The sequence below is a fragment of the Chlorocebus sabaeus genome, chromosome 11 (assembly GCF_047675955.1).
Source record: "Chlorocebus sabaeus isolate Y175 chromosome 11, mChlSab1.0.hap1, whole genome shotgun sequence".
NCBI classification, from domain to species: domain Eukaryota; kingdom Metazoa; phylum Chordata; class Mammalia; order Primates; family Cercopithecidae; genus Chlorocebus; species Chlorocebus sabaeus.
This window is the reverse complement of record NC_132914.1, coordinates 92,503,795-92,522,075: the sequence shown is the minus strand read 5'-3', so window position 1 is coordinate 92,522,075 and position 18,281 is coordinate 92,503,795. Positions and strand designations below refer to the sequence as shown.

The 18,281-nt window shown below is 41.2% G+C and overlaps 1 protein-coding gene across 3 annotated transcripts in view; it reads left to right on the top strand.

Annotated features, from left to right (window-relative positions):
- The window catches only part of FGD6 (FYVE, RhoGEF and PH domain containing 6), a 137,448-nt gene that overhangs the window by 39,672 nt on the left and 79,495 nt on the right, over nucleotides 1-18,281 (top strand). For all 3 annotated transcript variants that reach the window (XM_037996690.2, XM_008004289.3, XM_073021004.1), the window contains exon 3: nucleotides 6,073-6,217. In XM_037996690.2, the coding sequence (XP_037852618.2) occupies nucleotides 6,073-6,217 (145 nt within the window). The remainder of the gene's footprint in view (nucleotides 1-6,072; nucleotides 6,218-18,281) is intronic.

The following is an 18,281-nucleotide window of genomic DNA, read 5'->3' as shown; positions in this document are numbered from 1 at the left end:
ACTGATTGTGTACATTTTATGTTGTAAGTTTCTTCGTTTATTCATTTTTTCTGTCTGTCTTCCTTTGTTTTGAGTAACAAACTCCTGTGGTACTATCCCTTTAAGTATTTTAGTGATTTTATTTATTTTTATTTTGTGAATATTAAAGAGTTTAACTCAAAAAGTTTATATGCTACATATATACATTATAGGATTTTAAAAACTGAAATAGAGATAATAAAATCATTAATTTTTAAGTTAAAATTTGTCCTAACCTTTAATCAAGCAACCTCTCGAAAGAAGATTAAAAATTAATATATTTGATATCTTTATGATGCAAGGACATAAACAAAATTGATATATGTCCTTTTCTTTCCGGAGAATGGATTTCTGCTATTATACTTCAATAAGAACATCAGCATCCATAGCCTTATGTATTACTGAAGCATTGATGTTTCTTTTTTGTGAAAGCAGTTAGGAGTGCAGAAAGACCAGCCGGGTGCAGTGGCTCACGCCTGTAATCCCAGCACTTTGGGAGGCCGAGGCGGGCGGATCACGAGGTCAGGAGTTCAAGACCAGCCTGACCAACATGGTGAAACCCCATCTCTACTAAAAATACAAAAATTAGCCAGGTGTGGTGGTGTGTGCCTGTAATCCCAGCTACTTGGGAGGCTGAGGCAAGAGAATCGCTTGAACCCAGGAGGCTGAGGTTGCACTGAGCCGAGACCACACCACTGCACTCCAGCCTGGTGACAGAGCGAGACTCCATCTCCAAAAAAAAAAAAAAGGGGAGTGGAGAAAGACCTACTAGTTGATCTGGTTTACCTACTTTACCTACCAGCACTCAGGAGTCACACTGGTTGAACTTGATATTTGTTCAGTCCTGTCACCTGGCTCTGCACATACTTAAAATAATTGCACACAATCTTGTGTTTGAAAAACCTAAAAACATGATGTGAATATGTGACGATTGCTTTTTGGAGGATGCAAATGACCAACTATGTCTGTTTCACAAGTTGTGCCATGTTTCCAAACTCATTTTGGTGATAGATCTCAAGAACATCACCTGAGTAAGGGATGGAGAAAATTCTAGAAGTGCTGTGTAATTGAGAACACCTGAAAAGAGGAAGAAGAAGGATTTTTTAAGTAGGTTTTTGGGACACAGTGGCTCATGTTGTCATCCCAGCACTTTGGGAGGCCAAGGCAGGAGGTTCACTTGAGGCCAAGAGTTCAAGAGCAGCCTAGGCACTATAGGGAGATCCTGTCTTTACCAATAAGTAAAGAATTAAATAAATAGATAATTAAATAGATTTTAAAAATTGATTTGATTCATGGTTTTACTGTGACACTGGAATCTGCAGTCTTGTAAGGGAACTGAAGTAACAGAGGGAAATGTTTCCTGGTAAAACAAAATAGAAATAATTTTGTGGTGAAAACTGTATACCAATTTTATAGTTAGTGTACTATAATAACTATTAAATAACTTAAAATTTATTTTGCTAATTTAAAGCCCATAATGGTAGTTTTTTTCCCTCCCTCATTCTGTGATAAATATGAAATGTGCCAAAGGAACATGGTCACCAAGTCATAACGAGACAACATTTGAAAAAAAATTATCACAACATCCTAAGGACAAGCAGGTTTCTGCTCAGTTTAGGCTAGGGGTAGAAAGAAGAGGAAGAGAAAGATCACAGAAGTTGAGATTTACATGTGGTGACTTGGAAATGAGAAGGAAACTTCTGAAGGTGAGGGAATTGGAAAGAACTTGTTTCTTCAAGCTTGGGAGGAATTACATGAAACATTCCTTGGTTAAGGGGCTCAGAATAAAATCACAGGCAAGAGAAGAAAAAGATAACTGGAATTTGTCAACAACAGAGAAGCCATTCTTAAGTTAACTCTGCTTCTCCTTTCCTTCTCTCGGCCATCCTATCCCTTATCCCTTCTCCTTGCTGGAATTTTTAATTTAGTTGGGGCTCGTAAGGATGTTTTTGTCATGAACCCTGGCAATTGCTATGCTGGGTCATCATTGTACAGGGTTTCTGTTCCTAAAAACTCTTAGAGGAAATGGATTTAGTGTTTTTAAAAAAGATAATTCCACTGGGTGTGGCTTATGCCTATAATCCCAGCACTTCGGGAGGCTGAGGCATGTGTATCACCTGAGGTCGGAAGTTCAAGACCAGCCTGGCCAACATAGTGAAACCCTCTCTACTAAAAATACAAAAATTAGCTGGGCATGGTGACATACACCTGTAGTCCCAGCTGCTCAGGAGGCTGAGGCATGAGAATCGCTTGAACTAGGAAGGTGGAGGTTACAGTGAGCTGAGATCACTCCAGCCTGGATGATAGAGTGAGACTCCGTCTCAAAAAAAATAAAATAAAATAAATTAAAATTTAAAAAGATAATTCCTTCGAAAAGAGGAGGACTTCACTTTAGATGTGACTTCTTACCTGAAAGAAAAATTTGATATGCTTCCAGTGGAGGATGTGCTGTAAATATAGAGAAACTAGCATATAGAAAAAAATAACTTGTAAAAAATGATGACATCATGTAGTCTTCACTTCAAATATATAGATTTAGCATGTGGAATTGAAGGAACAGTTACCCATCAGTAGGAATTCATGTCTGACTTTACTTGTTTGTCTTAATTCCAGTACACTGGAAACAAACTGATTTTCTAGAAACTGTGGCTCCTTTCAGAAGCAAATCTGACTTAGGGTGCCTGGGGAAGTAGAGCCCACTCTTTGTTCTGGTTGCTTTTGCAGCTTACTTTCCTTTTACTTCAGATATCAAATTATGAACTAACTAGGCAGGAAGATGTGGAGGAAGCCCTGTGTCCTGTTCCTTTACCCCACAAAGCAGACAGTGTTAGGATGTTATCATTTCGACAGTGGGAAGGAAATAAATTGAAGAAGAACTCCAAACTATACAACTGACATCAGTAAGGAGTCCTTGTTTCATTATCAGAAATCTAAAATTGGCTGCATATGGTGGCTCACGCTGGTAGTCCCTGCACTTTGGCGAGACTGATGTGGGAGGATCGCTTGAGCCCGGGAGTTTGAGATCAGTCTGGGCAACGTAGCAAGACCCTTCTCTATTTAAAAAAAAAAAAAAAAAGAAATCTAAAATTATCTATGTAGATTCAAAGGCTGCCAACAATTGTGTGGGAAAATAGTGTAATTGTTTTAGAAATGAGCATGTAAAATGTGGATCCTAGATTTTGCTGCTAAACCCATTATCTTTCCTTTAAAATCTGCTCCCTTGTTGTAATATTTGTTTCAGTTCACGTCACCCTCATTCTGCTGGTAACTTGGACTTGACACCTTGACATCTTTCATAAGTGTTTCCTTCTCACCCGTTTACCCTAAGTCCTGATGATTTTTCTTTTTTTTTTTTTGAGACAGAGTCTCACTCTGTTACTCAGGCTGGAGTGCAGTGACTCAGTCTTGGCTCACTGCAACCTTCACCTTCCTGGTTCAAGCGGTTCTCCTGCCTCAGCCTCCTGAGTACTGCAACCACCGCCTCCAGAGTTCCAGTACTTCTCCTGCCTCAGTCTCCCTAGTAGCTGGGATTACAGGCACACGCCACCGCACCCGGCCAAATTTTGTGTTTCAGAGCAGGTTTTGCTCTGTTGGCCAGGCTTGTCTCGAACTCCTGGGCTCAAGCCATCCACCCACCTTGGCCTTCCAAAGTGTTGGGATTACAGGCATGAGCCACCACACCTGGCCCTGATTTTTCTTCCTCTTATGTCCATCCCTTTCTCTCAGTTCCTGATGTAGCCACCCTGGTTCAGGCTACCTGCACCATTGAAATTCAACACCTGTTGCTTTCTGATACCATTTTCATTTATTTGGTGAAAAATTCCTGAGGGTCCATTGTGTGTCGGGCTGTATGCTGAGGATTCAGCTGGAAAACACAATTTCAATTTCCTTGTCTTTGGAAATTTACATTTTAATGAGGAAACAAGTCTACCACCAAGTGCAGTTTAGTGAGACAGTTAAAAGATTCAGAAGAGACACCAAAATCTCTACTTGTTTCATGGCATCGTGTTTTGATTCATGTAGTTTTAATATTTAAAACTTTTTTTCTTGTTTTCAGATGTTCACTTTGTACTTTAATCCCTCTTCTATCCCTAATGGATGTGGCAACACCTAGTTACTATGTTCTTAATAATAGCCTTCCAAGTGATGTTTGACCAAGAAACACCTTTCACCCCTCTCTTCAGACAAAATAAACCTAATTTCTTCACAGGTGCCACAGCCCTATTACTATCTGAATCTATTACACTTAGGAATCTAAAACAGTATCCAGGTGGGCTGATTCTAAAAGCCTTTTAGAGCAGAGCTTCTCACACATAGACTGGGATTTTGTTACAGCATGGATCCTGATTCGGTGGGTTGTGGGCGGCCTGAGCGTGTGTATTTCTGAGGAGCTTCCGGGTGATGCTGCTGCCACTTGGAAATTGAACATGTGTTGTGTTAACAGGGTTTTAGAAGATGTAAAGAGATAAGGAATTAAAATTAAAAACAAGTGGGGGTACATTTTCTTCTAGCTATATGGGTGGATCCTATAGTCTGCCCATCCTGTTAACTCTCATTTGCTCTCACTAATCTCAGTCAACAATCAACTACCCGGCGGGGTTGGCTCTTATCCCTGCACCCAGAGACAGTGAATCCTACCAGTGATCTAACCAGAAAGTTGCCATCCTCTATCCACCCCTTGCCGCTGGGGAGTTAGTCTCCTGCATGTCTTGGGGAGCTATGATAAGGTGTGCACCCACCCCCGGCCATTGAGTAATGGAAAACCCCGTCGTTAGCAGTGAGAGGTGTTCCTTTTGGCACTCTGCCTCCAGCCAACTGGTTTGTGTAACCGTTGGGCTCCAGGAATGCCTTCTGAGGCAAGTCTGTATCCTACCATGTATAATCAGGAATTGGCAGAAAATTTATCTTTAGCTTTTAAGATTCCCGTTAGAGAGTCTCATAACTTGTAACCTTGACGGTTGAGTGACCTGCCTGTGACCGCTGAAAGAGCCTGCCAGAGTGGAGTGCAACTGTCTCCTTATTCTACTTGAGTGTTTTTCCTGCTGATTGTGGATCTTTTACTGGCTCCACCTGTGTACTCTTCTATTCTGCAGATATTCTTGTAGACTGAAGACAGAAAAGCAGTTGCTACAGGCAATTGGCTCCTGAATCTTTACAGCCAATACTAGAAGGAATTCTTTTCATCTCTTCTTAGGAAACTTTCCTGTGGAATTCCCCCAACAGATTGGATTGCAACAATGGCTTTTAGATTCATGAGATCTATGTTAAAACAAACGGAGGAACCTTGATGATATCAGGCTGATGAGGAGGAATTGGTAAATGGCCTGGTTCTGTGGATTTTTCCAAGTTCAACTTGTATCAGAATCACCCGGAAAACATTAAACCAGCTTACTTGTTATTTGCTAGGCCATGTGCCCCAGGTAGTTGTAATTGCTGGGCAAATTGCTGGGCCCTGTGCCCCTCGTAGTTCTAATGCAGTGGGTCTTAAGCATAATCTGAGAATTTGTAACATTTCCTCTTCCTCCCCATGTCTTGTAAGCAGAACGGTGATGACCATAGAGCAGGGTATGTGTTCACAATTGCACCTGCACTGTTGTAGTCACCATCATTACCCTCCAATCCTCATAGATTTGTTACTTGGTTTTTGTTGTTGTTTTAAACACTAAGCCCCAAGGAAACAGCAATTCTTCTGGTATACCTGGTAGCCTTTTGTGGTAAACCAGCCTGCTTTCTGTAAGGCTTCTTAGTTTATTCTAGGAGTAGAGACCTGATCTTCTTTGGGAGGGATATATAGAAGCATAGGATGGGAGCAGCTGGGAAACTTGCTTCCCACCCACCTTCTTATCATTAAAAATTCAAAAAATTAATTTGAGTTTTTGGCAGCTGAGACAGGGGGAAGGAAGGGAAAGTTGGTTGATCTGGGTTTTTTCATTCTTCCAAATCCCTTAGATATACCTTGTTTGCATTATGAAGATGAGATGTTGATTTGGTTTTTGTTTTGCTAGCACTCCTTGTTATTGAAGGTGGCTAATACCTGCTTTCTGTTGAATGCAGTTCAGGAGCATCCCAGGAGGAACAGAATCATCTTGGTCTTGGTGACCTTCCCTCTGATGAGGAGGAAGTCATCAACAGTTCTGATGAAGATGATGTCAGCTCTGAGTCAAGTAAAGGAGAGCCTGACCCTCTGGACGATAAACAGGTATATTTTGATACTTAATTGCTTCTTGACCTCCCTCTACGCTTGGGAATGATATTTGTCTGCATGATAGGCATAGAAACCCTCATGAGTTTTCTTAAAACTTATAAAACACTTTACAAATTTAAATTTAATTCCTGCTATAATGTGGCACCTAAAATATTCTCATGTTACCAAGTATGTATCACTTAGAGATTACTTAGTGATTTTTGAGAAATTATTATTATTATTTCGAGACAGAGTCTTGCTCTGTTGCCCAGGCTGGAGTACAGTGGCACCATCTCAGCTCACTGCAACCTTCGCCTCCTGGGTTCAAGCCATCCTCCTGCCTCAGCATCCTGAGTAGCTGGCATTACAGACATCTGCCACCATGCCTGGCTAATTTTTCTGTTTTTAGTAGAGACGGAGTTTCACTATGTTGGCCAGGCTGGCCTCAAACTCCTGACCTCAAGTGATCCACCCGCCTCAGCCTCCCAAAGTGCTGAGATTACAGGCGTGAGCCATGGTGCCCAGCAAAGAAATTCTTTTTCCTAATGTCCAGTGGCTTTCTTTTTGATAACAGAACCCCATCTTGGAATTGTTCCCATACTGCTACCAAGTTTTTGTAGATTTTTTTGAAATAAAGGAATTATATGCATCTTAGGCTCAAATTATTTTGGGAAAGAATAAAGATGACTGTTAATAGTACATCATCATTTGCTTTGAAATAATGCAGTGTGTGTATGAGTTTGTGGGGAGCACCGCATACATGAAGATTGTCCATGTGTTCAGAGTTGTTTAAGATGCATGAGGGCCGGGCACGATGGCTCACACATACAATCCCAGCACTTTGGGAGGCCGATGGGGGCGGATCATGAGGTCAGAAGATCAAGACCATCCTGGCTAACATGGTGAAACCCCGTCTCTACTAAAAATACAAAAAATTAGCCATGCCTGGTGGTGGGCAACTGTATTTCCAGCCACTCGGAAGGCTGAGGCAGGAGAATTGCATGAACCCAGGAGGCGGAGCTTGCAGTGAGCCGAGATTGTGCCACTGCACTCCAGCCTGGGCAACAGAGCGAGACTCCGTCTCAAAAAAAAAAAAAAAAAGGATGCATGATGCGGGGGTTCATTATAATGTCTCTCTAGTTTGGCATGAATATATTTATCTCTTTCATTTGAAACCACATTTTTAAAAAGATGTTATTAAAGGGAAAAAAGTTAGTACATCACCAGTATCCCCAGGAATGTTACAGCAAGGTGGAATTTAAGAAGATCCACGCAGCATAGCAAGCCATGGAGAAAATTCGTGTGCCATAATTTCACCTAATTCCTGTGCCATAATTTTATCAATCTGTTATCCTTCCTGTTTAATATTTTTGCTCTGTTTAAATTTATTTTCTACCTTAAATGAATGGCCCATGTGCAGCAGTCTGAATTTAAGTCCCAGATCCATCAGCTATGATCTGGGCAACTTTGGGCCAATTATTTAACCTTTTGGGACTAAAGGGTACCATTTATAGATAAAAAAAGAATAGTACTCATAGAATTGTGAGGATTAAATAATTTGATACATGGAAAGCATTTGAATACTGATGATATTCAGTATTATAATAGCTCATGATAGCCATTATGAGCACATAATAGCTCAGTGATCATTTATTTATAACTAGCAAGATTTCATTTCTATGCTCTGAAGTATTAAATCATGGTGTTGGGAGTAACCACTATAAATTAGTTAGGCTAGTGAATTTGTAAAACCCCTAAGACAGATGAGTGACTCTTTAAGACCCACAGCACTCAACCATGTATAGATTTTACTTTGACTATCATGTAATTCCTTTTATGTCTTGCTGGTGTCTGTCTTGCTTTAATTTGAAAGCTCATTTTCCATGTTGCAGCTTCATGGACATAGATTCTACAAATATTTATAGAATTCATACTGTGTTCCAGGTACCACTGGCATTTACTAGAGATAAGCAGTACTCAGGTTCTAAGCTTCTATGTAGCCCACATTCTTTTCTTTTGAGATGGAGTTTCGCATTTGTTGCCCAGGCTGGAATGCAATGGTGCTATCTCGACTCACTGCAACCTCTGCCTCCCGGGTTCAAACAATTCTCCTGCCTCGGCCTCCCGAGGAGCTGGAATTACAGGCACCCATCACCATACTCAGCTAATTTTTGTATTTTTAGTAGAGACGGGGTTTCACTATGTTGGCCAGGCTGGTCTCGAACTTCCGACCTCAGGTGATCCACCCACCTTGGCCTCCTAAAGTGCTGGGATTATAGATGTGAGCCACCGTGCCCAGCCTCAAATTGTCTTCTTGAGGGCCATAATTAAATCAATCCTGACTCTCTTTGAAAAGCAACTCCAAGTTTTTTCTTTTCCTAGCAGACACTCTTTTCTATTGTTTTGGTCTAATTGTTTGTTTTGCCTGAATCTTTTCCCATTTCTTTCCATATTTCTTGGAGCACTGACCAAAATTGGTTTCCACAGTCTATCAGGGATCTCACTAATATATCGTATAAAGGAAGGATTAATCTTTAACCCAGCAGTGTTATGTCTCTTTCCAACACATCCTGTGATAACACCGCCTGGTTGACTCATTCATTTTGTGGTCAGTGGAGACTCCCAGGGTTCCTTCCTCTGCGTTTGTGCCTGCCTTTCCTTTCTCTTCCTGTATTTATATTATTATTTTATGTTATTAGTTGTGCTGTATTGCAGTAGCCCTGTTAAATTTTTATCCTTTTTTTTGTTGTTGTTAAAAAAAGGACTATTTCTTTAATCATGGACATTGTTTTTAGTGAAACAATAGATAAGACTTTTTTTAGTGAAACAGAATACAAATTTTTTTCATCATCTCAAGCATTTACCAAGCCTTTATGTGATTGTGTTACAGACATTCCCGTTATACTCTTATTTTAAAATGTACAATAAATTATTGTACATGTTGACTGGTAACTCTATTGTGCTATCAAATACTAGATTTTGTTCATTCTGTCTAACTGTGTTTTTGTACCCATTAAATATTCCCAATACCCTCCACCCCCAATCATGGACACTGAACATTTTTTACCTGATGCCGCTAGTACTAATAATTTCCCTCCTTTAGAATTCTCAGCCACGCTAATGAATTTTCTCTCTCTGTCTCTTCATCTGGAACAACAATAATAATAATAGAATAGTCTCTTTCTTTCTAGACACTTGTTAATCCATCTGGCCACAGCCTGGTGAATGCCTTTCTCTTAAGTAATTTGCTTTCATAGTGGTAAGAACACAGTCTTTGGAGTCAGATTGCCTGCGTTCCCACCACTTACTAGCTCTGTGATCTTGAACAACTTACTTAATTTTACTTTGCCTTAGTTTCCCCGACTGTAAAAAGAGGAGGAAAAAAAGTGGACACTTGACTTTATTTTCTAAGATTATTGTGAGTATTAAGTGATTATACGCTGTTTAGAACGGGGCTTAATACAAAGTGAATGCTTAGTAGATTTTTACCTATTATTGATTTTTTTTGTTTTTTTTTTTGAGACGGAGTCTCGTTCTGTCGCCCAGGCTTGAGTGCAGTGGCCGGATCTCGGCTCACTGCAAGCTCCGCTGCCTCCCGGGTTCACGCCGTTCTCCTGCCTCAGCCTCCCAAGAAGCTGGGACTACAGGTGCCTGCCACCACGCCTGGCTAATTTTTTTGTACTTTGTTTTAGTAGAGATGGAGTTTCACCTTGTTCACCAGGAGGGTCTCGATCTCCTGACCTCGTGATCCACCCGCCTTGGCCTCCCAAAGTACTGGGATTACAGGCGTGAGCCCCTGCACCCGGCCTTTTTTTTTTTTTTTTTTTTTTTTTAAGATGAAGTTTCTCTCTTGTCTCCCAGGCTGGAGTGCAATGGTGTGATCTCGGCTCACTACGACCTCCACTTCCCGGGTTCAAGTGATTCTCTTGCCTGAGCCTCCTGAGTAACTTGGATTACAGGCATGCGCCACCACACCCGGCTAATTTTGTATTTTTAGTAGAGACGGAGTTTCTCCACGTTGGTCAGGCTGGTCTCGAACTTCTGACCTCGGGTTATCTGCCCACGTCAGCCTCCCAAAGTGCTAGGATTACAGGCATGAGCCATCGCACCTGGCTGCTATTATTAATTTTTATGAAAATAAGCAAGCGAAATCTTAAACATCTCAAGTCAAGTTTTCTGTAATCTTACCAATAAACATATTGTTTCTGGCTTGCCTTTTCTTATCTATGAGTAAATATGAAACTTATTTACATGTAAGGTAGTATTTTGTTTTAATGGGAAAACTTGAAATTTGGCATCCTAAGACCTGGGTTTTAGTCTTAGATTTGTCACTTACTGTGTGACCTTGGTTGAGTAATTTTTTAAAGTCAGTTTATTTACACAAGTATCACTTCACAATTGATTTCAGGTGACTTAAAAAAAAATGTGTGTAATACCAAAAGTCAAAATGTTTTTTTAAAGAAATCGGGGTGTCAGCATATAAACAGTGCTGGAATCACTGGATATCCACCTGCAAAAGGATGACATTGGACCCCCTTCTTTTCAACATACACAAAAACTAACTCAAAATGGATTATAGACCTAAATGTAACAGCTCAGGCCCAGTGCGGTGGTTTGGCTGGGCGTGGTGGCTCACACCTGTAATCCCGGCACTTTGGGAGGTTGAGGCGGGCAGATCACCTGAGGTCGGGAGTTCGAGACCAGTCTGGCCAACATAGTGAAATCCCATCTCTACTAAAAATACAAAAATTAGCCCAGTGTGGTGGTGCATGCCTGTAATCCCAGCTACTCGGGAGGCTGAGGCAGGAGAATTGTTTGAACCCAGGTTGCGGAGGTTGCAGTGAGCCGAGATCGCACCATTGCACTCCAGCCTGGGTGACAGAGCTAGACTCCATCTCCAAAAAAAAAAAGAAAAAAAGAAACTCAAACAGTAAAAAGATCAATCACCCAGGCTTAAGGATCTGAATAGACTAAAGAAGATACACAGTGACCAATAAGCATGTAAAAAGGTGTTCAACATCATAAACCATTAAAGAAATGCAAAACGAAGCTTCAGTGAGGTACCACTGCACACCTACTAGGGTGTCCATAATCAGGAAGATGTACAGTAACGAGTGCTAGTCAGGATGTGGAGAAATGGGAGTCCTTGTAGGATCTAAAATGGTGCAACCACTTTGGAAAACAGTGTGGTAGCTCTGAAAAGTTTAAATATAGAGTTACCATATGACCTAGCAATGCTACTCTTAAGTATCCATCCAAGAGATATGAAAACATATGTCCACACAAAAACTTGTAGAGGAAGGTTCATAGCAGCATTATTCATAATAATAAAAAAAGTAGAAAGGGCCAGGTGTGGTGGCTTATGCCTGTAAGCCCAGCACTTTGGGAGGCCAAGGTGGGCAGATCACTTGAGGTCAGGAGTTCGGTAGCAGCTTGACCAACATGGTGAAAATTACAAAAATTAGCCAGGTGTGGTGGTGCACATCTGTAATTTCAGCTACTTGGGAGGCTGAGGCAGGAGAATCGCTTGAACCCAGGAGGCAGAGGTTGCAGCAAGCCAAGATCATGCCACTGTATTCCAGCCTGGCCGACAGAGTGAGACTCTGACTCAAAAAAAAAAAAAAAAAGTAGTAAGAACCCAAATACTAATCAAATGATGAGTGGATAAACTAAATGTGATATATTCCTGTAATGGAATACTATTCAGCCATAAAATAGGAATGAGGAATGACTGATAATGGGCATGGAGTTTCTTTTTTTTCTTTCTTTTTTTTTAATATGAGATGAGGTCTTGCTCTGTCACCCAGGCTGGAGTGCAGTAGTGCAATCATGTTCACTGCAGCCTCAACCTCGTTGACTCAAGCGATCTCTCGCCTCTGCCTCCTTAGTAGCTAGGATTACAGGTATTCACAACCATGCCCAGCTAATTGTTTTCTTTTAAAGACATGGTCTTGCCATGGTTCCCAGGCTGGCATCCAACTCCTGGCTTCAAGCAATCCTCCTGCCCTGGCCTCCCAAAGTGTTGGGATTATAGGCATGGGCCACTGCACCTGTCCTGAATTGTATACTTTAAAAGGGTGAAAGCATATTTTGTGGTGTGTGAATTATTTCTCTACAAAGCTGTAATAAAATAAGCCTTGCTGAAGGAAAAACAGTAGTGCTAATGGAAGATTTGTACAAAGTAATGTCTATCATGTAGTCCTATTCGTTAGCTGAGGATGGGCCACAAATTTGGCTTTCTAGCAACTCAGGAAAAGTTGGTGATATCAGGCTGGGTATGGTGGCTCACGCCTATAATCCCAGCACTTTGGGAGGCCAAGGAGGGAGGATAGCTTGAGACCAAGCTGGGCAGCATAGTGAGACCTTGTCTCTACGAAAAATAAATAAGATTAGCCAGGCGTGGCAGTGCAAGCCCCTGGGAAGTTGAGGCTACAATGAGCTATATTCAGGCCACTGCACTCCAGTCTGCACTTTAGTCTGAGCAACAGAGCAAGACCCTATTGTAGAAAAACAAAATAAAACAAAACAAAACAGAAAAAGAAAAAACAAGCCAGACGTGGTAGCTCACACCTGTAATCCCAGGACTTTGGGAGGCTGAGGTGGACAGATCTCTTGAACCCAGGAGTTCGAGACCAACCTGGGCAATGTGGCAAAACCCTATGCCTACAAAAAAAACAGACACAAAAAATTAGGTAGATGCTGTGGTTCGTGCCTGTAGTCTCAGCTACTCAGGAGGCTAAGGTGGAAGAATTGCTTGAACCTAGGAGTTGGAAGTTGCAGTGAGTGGAGATCACGCCATAGCATTCCAGCCTGGGCAACAGGGAGGCCTCATCTCACTTAGGAAAAAACAAAATTGGCCTGGCTCTGTGGCTCGTGCCTGTAATCTTAGCACTTTGGGAGACTGAGGCAGGCGGATCATCTGAGGTTGGGAGTTCGAGACCAGACGGACCACCATGGAGAAACCAACCCGTCTCTACTAAAAATAAGAAAATTAACCAGGCATGGTGGCACATGTCTATAATCCCAGCTACTCGGGAGGCTGAGGTAGAAGAATCTCTTGAACCCAGGAGGTGGAGGTTGCAGTGAGCTGAGATCGTGGCATTGCACTCCAGCCTGGGGTACAAGAGTGAAACTCAAAAAAAAAAAAAAAAAAAAAAAAATTGATACGGATCTGACATAGATACTGTTTTTCTTCATTTTGCATGAAGAAAAGGAGTTTTATACAAGTTAAGTAACTTGCCTTGGAACCCCAAGTTGGGGTTTTTAACCCAATCTGTCTCTACTAACAACCTGGTACAGCCATGGAAGCTGAATGATGTCAATGAAACATGTTGAGGTGAAATACCTAGCCATGCTGATTTGTCCTGTTGCCTTTTCTAAATTTTTATTTTTATATTTTTTGGTCTTTCCTTTCAGGGCTTAAATGCTTGTTTAAAAAGTAAGATATATTCTACTTGTTTGTGGTTAGAATAATCATCCTTTTCATCTTTCTTATATATCGATTTCCTTGTTTTTTTAAAAAATCTTCTTTGTAAAGTAGCTCATATGATACATACTTTCTTAAAGAAAGGTCGAAAACCTAAGAGAGCGTTGTTTAGAGATGAATCATGATGTCACCTCATTTTTGAAATAACTTAATGATAAAGAGATGTTTCTCAGGCAAGTCTGGATGTTAACATTTTTTGTTTTTTATTAGAACTCTAGAGTAGGATAGAAGAGGCCTTTTAATAATTCCATTAAAAAGTAATAGGCTGGGCAGGGTGGCTCCTGCCTGTAATCCCAGCACTATGGGAGGCCCAGTTGGGTGGATCCCTTGAGGTCAGAAGTTTGAGACCAGCCTGGCCAACATGGTGAAACGCCATCTCTACTAAAAATACAAAAATTAGTCAGGCACAGTAGTGTGTACCTGTAGTCTCAGCTACTCAGGAGACTGAAGCAGGAGAATTGCTTGAATGTGGGAGGCGGAGGTTGCAGTGAGCCAAGATTCCCACCACTGCACTCCAGCCTGGGCAATAGAGCAAGACTCTGTCTCAAAAGAAAAAAAAAAAAAAAGAGGAATGGATAAATTTCACTGAACATCACTTGTAGTGAACAAATGTGAAATGATAAGAACACAATTAAGAATTTACAAAGCTGGGCTAGCATCAAGAGATCGGAACATAAAACTGGATTTCAGATCAAAGGTTCTGTTTTGGAATTTGTTTGACTTATTTTATGACCTTGACAGTTATTTCATTTGTTTGTGGCTCATGTTTCAACTTCCACAGCAGTGTACTTTTGGGAGATGCTGTTATTTAACAGGGAACTGCTTTGAAATGCAATGTAATTTAAGTGAGGATTTTCGTTAGCTGAAAAGTTGAGATGTCATGGGGTGTGTGTTTTTCCATCGCTGTTTGACTTGGGTCAGAATCAGTCATTGTTCTTACAAGTTGGAGATAATATAGAGCTTTTAACTTTGTCTTTTTTTTTTTTTAATTTATATTTGGCTTTCTGTCCACTTTGAAGATAGTAATCCATTGACTTATTTCTAATAATTTTTATACCTCTTTATTTAGCCCTGTAGCTTTCCTGGTTTAGAAGGTAAAATGGACAATGGAATATATAGACTCCTAGAACCTTAGAATTGGAAAAGGCCTTAATCATTTAGTCCAACCTCCTACTCTTTTATGTGATTAAAGCTTTTAGTTCATTTGAGTTTGCATTTTCATGTTATGCAACACATCTTCAAAAGCAGTGTGCTCTGTCTTAGATTCTGAGAAGGTGGCAGCCATCCTTGTACACATTTGCTTATTCATAAATATTGATTGCACAGTGGACCAAGCAGCGTGCTATGTGCAGAAGGGTACAGGGTGAATTGGATCGGAGACTAGAGGGAATTCAGACATTTCGGCAAGTAAAAACAGTCTACTGGGTTAAGTCCTATAAACATTACATGAACAAGAAAGTTATCTTGTCCTTTGATAGTGGGAGGGAAAGAATATCAAGGCAGCCATCATAAAAAAAAAGTTGGAGTGTTGTCTTAAAGGATGTTTGGAATATGAAAGACAGAAATCTTCAGGGAGAAAAAGTGATCGGGAAACAAGTCAAGGCAAAAGGAAAGGTATATGCTCAAAGGGACAGACACAGAAGGGCAGAGCACGGCTGGAGTTGCAGCGTGATGGGATAGATAGTACACAGTGTGGAGGAGGAGGGAGGAGGCTGGTGAAGGTAAGTGGACACATCGTGAAATGCCTAGTATACTTGGCAAAGGAAACTTGGATCTTTGTTATCCATCTGTGATAGGGAGCTGCTAACATTTAGCCTGAGAACTAACCTGGTTATATTTGCATTTTAGAAATATTCTAGTGGCAGTGTACAGAAGGGGTTGCAGTGGAGTAGACACAGAGCCAAGGCAACCTCTTAGGTTGCTGTAATAGTGAGGGCAAGACGTAAGGAGGCAACATCAAAGGAGAGGAAAGGATCCTTTAAGCTTTAAATCTTCAGGACACATTGACAGGACTTGACTCAGTTGTAATAATAAAAGGTGACTGGGGACAAAAAAGAAGAGTCCAGGTTTCTGGCATTAATGAGTTGGTATCTGCAGTAGCTAGTATGGGAGTAGCTGATGGAGTGTGTTTAAACAGTGATTTGGAGTCATCAAATGCTTTATTCTTTGTGAAGCCTTTCCTGCTTGACACACCTCTTCCTGAGTATGGTCTTTCTGTCCTTCAAGGTGGCAGCACTTTTCATCGTTGTGCTTATATATAGTTATTTGTATGTTCGGTTTGTTTCCCTTGTTCACTTCTTGAAGGATGGGGCTATTTATTTATTTATTCATTTTTCAACAGAGTCTCACTCTGTCACCCAGGCTGGAGAGTACAGTGGCATGATCTTGACTCACTGCAACCTCTGCCTCTCAGGTTTAAGCGTTCTCATGCCTCAGTCTCCCAGGTAGCTGGGACTATAGGTGTGCGCCACCGCGCTCAACTGATTTTTATATTTTCAGTAGAGACAGGGTTTCACCATGTTGGCCAGGTTGGTCTCTAACTCCTGGCCTCAAGTGATCCACCCATCTCAGCCTCCCAAAGTGCTGGGATTACAGGTGTGAGCCACTGCACCCGGCCAACTAGGGCTATTGTTATTTATCATTCCCTGTAGCCTTGAACTCCTGGGCTCATGTGATCCTCCTACCTCAGCCTCTCGAGTGATTAGGAACTACAGGCATGTGCCACCATGCCTGGCTATTTTGTGTGTGTGTGTGTGTTTTTCAGCTCTCACTATGTTGTCCATGCTGACCTTGAATTCCTGGCCTCAAGTGATCCTCCTGCCTCCCAAAATGTTGAGATTACAAGTGTGAACCATGGTGCCCTGTGTAATTCCCTCTTCTAACATCTACTTTTAATGCTCCATTTTAAACCTACACAATCAGAATTCCTAAGACAGTACCTGGGAATCTGAAATTTAAGATCTGCCTGTGATTCTAATGATCACTAATGTTTTCAAATTTATATGTAGAGCAGTGAATGGGCTGGCGGTAGAACTGTTTTATTTTACTAACTTTGCTATCAAATGACGGAAAGTCAGTTACGAACTTCAGATTTTAAAATGAAAGTGTAAAGAGGGTACTGACTTCTTTCTCTTGAAAATGATCTCAGAATAACAAGGAGAAGAAATACACATTCTGTGCTCAATAACATTAGGAGACAGCAGAAAACCCTGTCGACCTAATGGGAAAAAAAAAATGAGGCATGCTTAGTATAAGTACAGAGTTTATGTGGGCCAAATTTGAGGACTACAAGCCTGGAGCATAGATTCAGGACTCCTGTTAGGAGCAGTTACAAGTGGGGTTTTTGTTTTGTTTTGTTTTGTTTTTGAGACAGAGTCTCACTGTGTTGCCCAGGCTGGAGTACAGTGGTGCGATCTCAGCTCCCTGCAACCTCTGCCTCCTGGGTTCTAGTGATTCTCCTGCCTTAGCCTCCCTAGTAGCTGGTATTACAGATGCTCGCCACCACACCCGGCTAATTTTTTTATTTTGGGTGGAGATAGGGTTTCACCATGTTCGCCAGGCTGGTCTTGAACTCCTGACCTCAAGTGATTCACCTGCCTTGACCAAAAGTGCTGAGATTACAGGCATGAGCCACCATGTCCAGCCACAAGTGGATTTTTTTGTTTGTTTGTTTTGCTTTTGTTGAGACGGAGTTTCGCTCTCATCACCCAGACTGGAGTGCAATGGCACGAGATCTTGACTCATGGCAACCTCCACCTCCTGGGTTCAAGCAGTTCTCCTGCCTCAACCTTCCGCACAAGTGGAAGTGCACATACCTAAAAAATTAAAGGAAAAGAAGAGGCAATTCCTAAGCTGTTTATCAATAATTTTATATTAAAATATCATAAGCTGTTTGATTGACTTTACATTGTTCTTTGTTTCACAAATTCTAGGAACATGGAGACTGGGTGGAGGCAGCTGGTCAGGGACAAAAATGCCTTTAAACAGTTGCACCTGGGCATGGGGATTGGTACATTACTGAAGTCTCATACTCATGTTTCTCTGGGCCTGATAAATTTTGCGTACCTCACATAGCTCAGATTGCTCTGAGCTGTTTTTCGTTTTTCACACCGTATGAGTAAGGGCTACCATGCCCGCCAACAATAGATAAAGGTTCCAGTTGGTCAACATCCTCACCAACACTAGGTATTTTTTTATTTTTTATTATAGCCATTGTGTGGGTGTGAAGTATATCATTGAGGTTTTAATTTGCATTTCCCTCATAACTAACTGTGTTCAACAACTTTGTATGTACTTATTGGCCGTTCTTATATCTTCTTCGGTGAGATGTTTCTTCACACATTCACGTCTTTTATCTCTTTTTTTAATTTTTTTTTTGTAAATAGAAATGAGATCTTGCTTTGTTGCCCAGGCTGGTCTCAAACGCCTGTACTCAAGTGATCCTCCCACCTCAGCCTCCCAAATTGCCAGGGTTTCAGGCATGCGTTCAAACACAACGTTTTTGTTTGAGTTGTCTGAATTTTGTTTTGTTTTGTTTTGTTTTTAAGAGCCAGGTTCTCACTCTGTCGCCTAAACGAGTGCAATATTGCAATC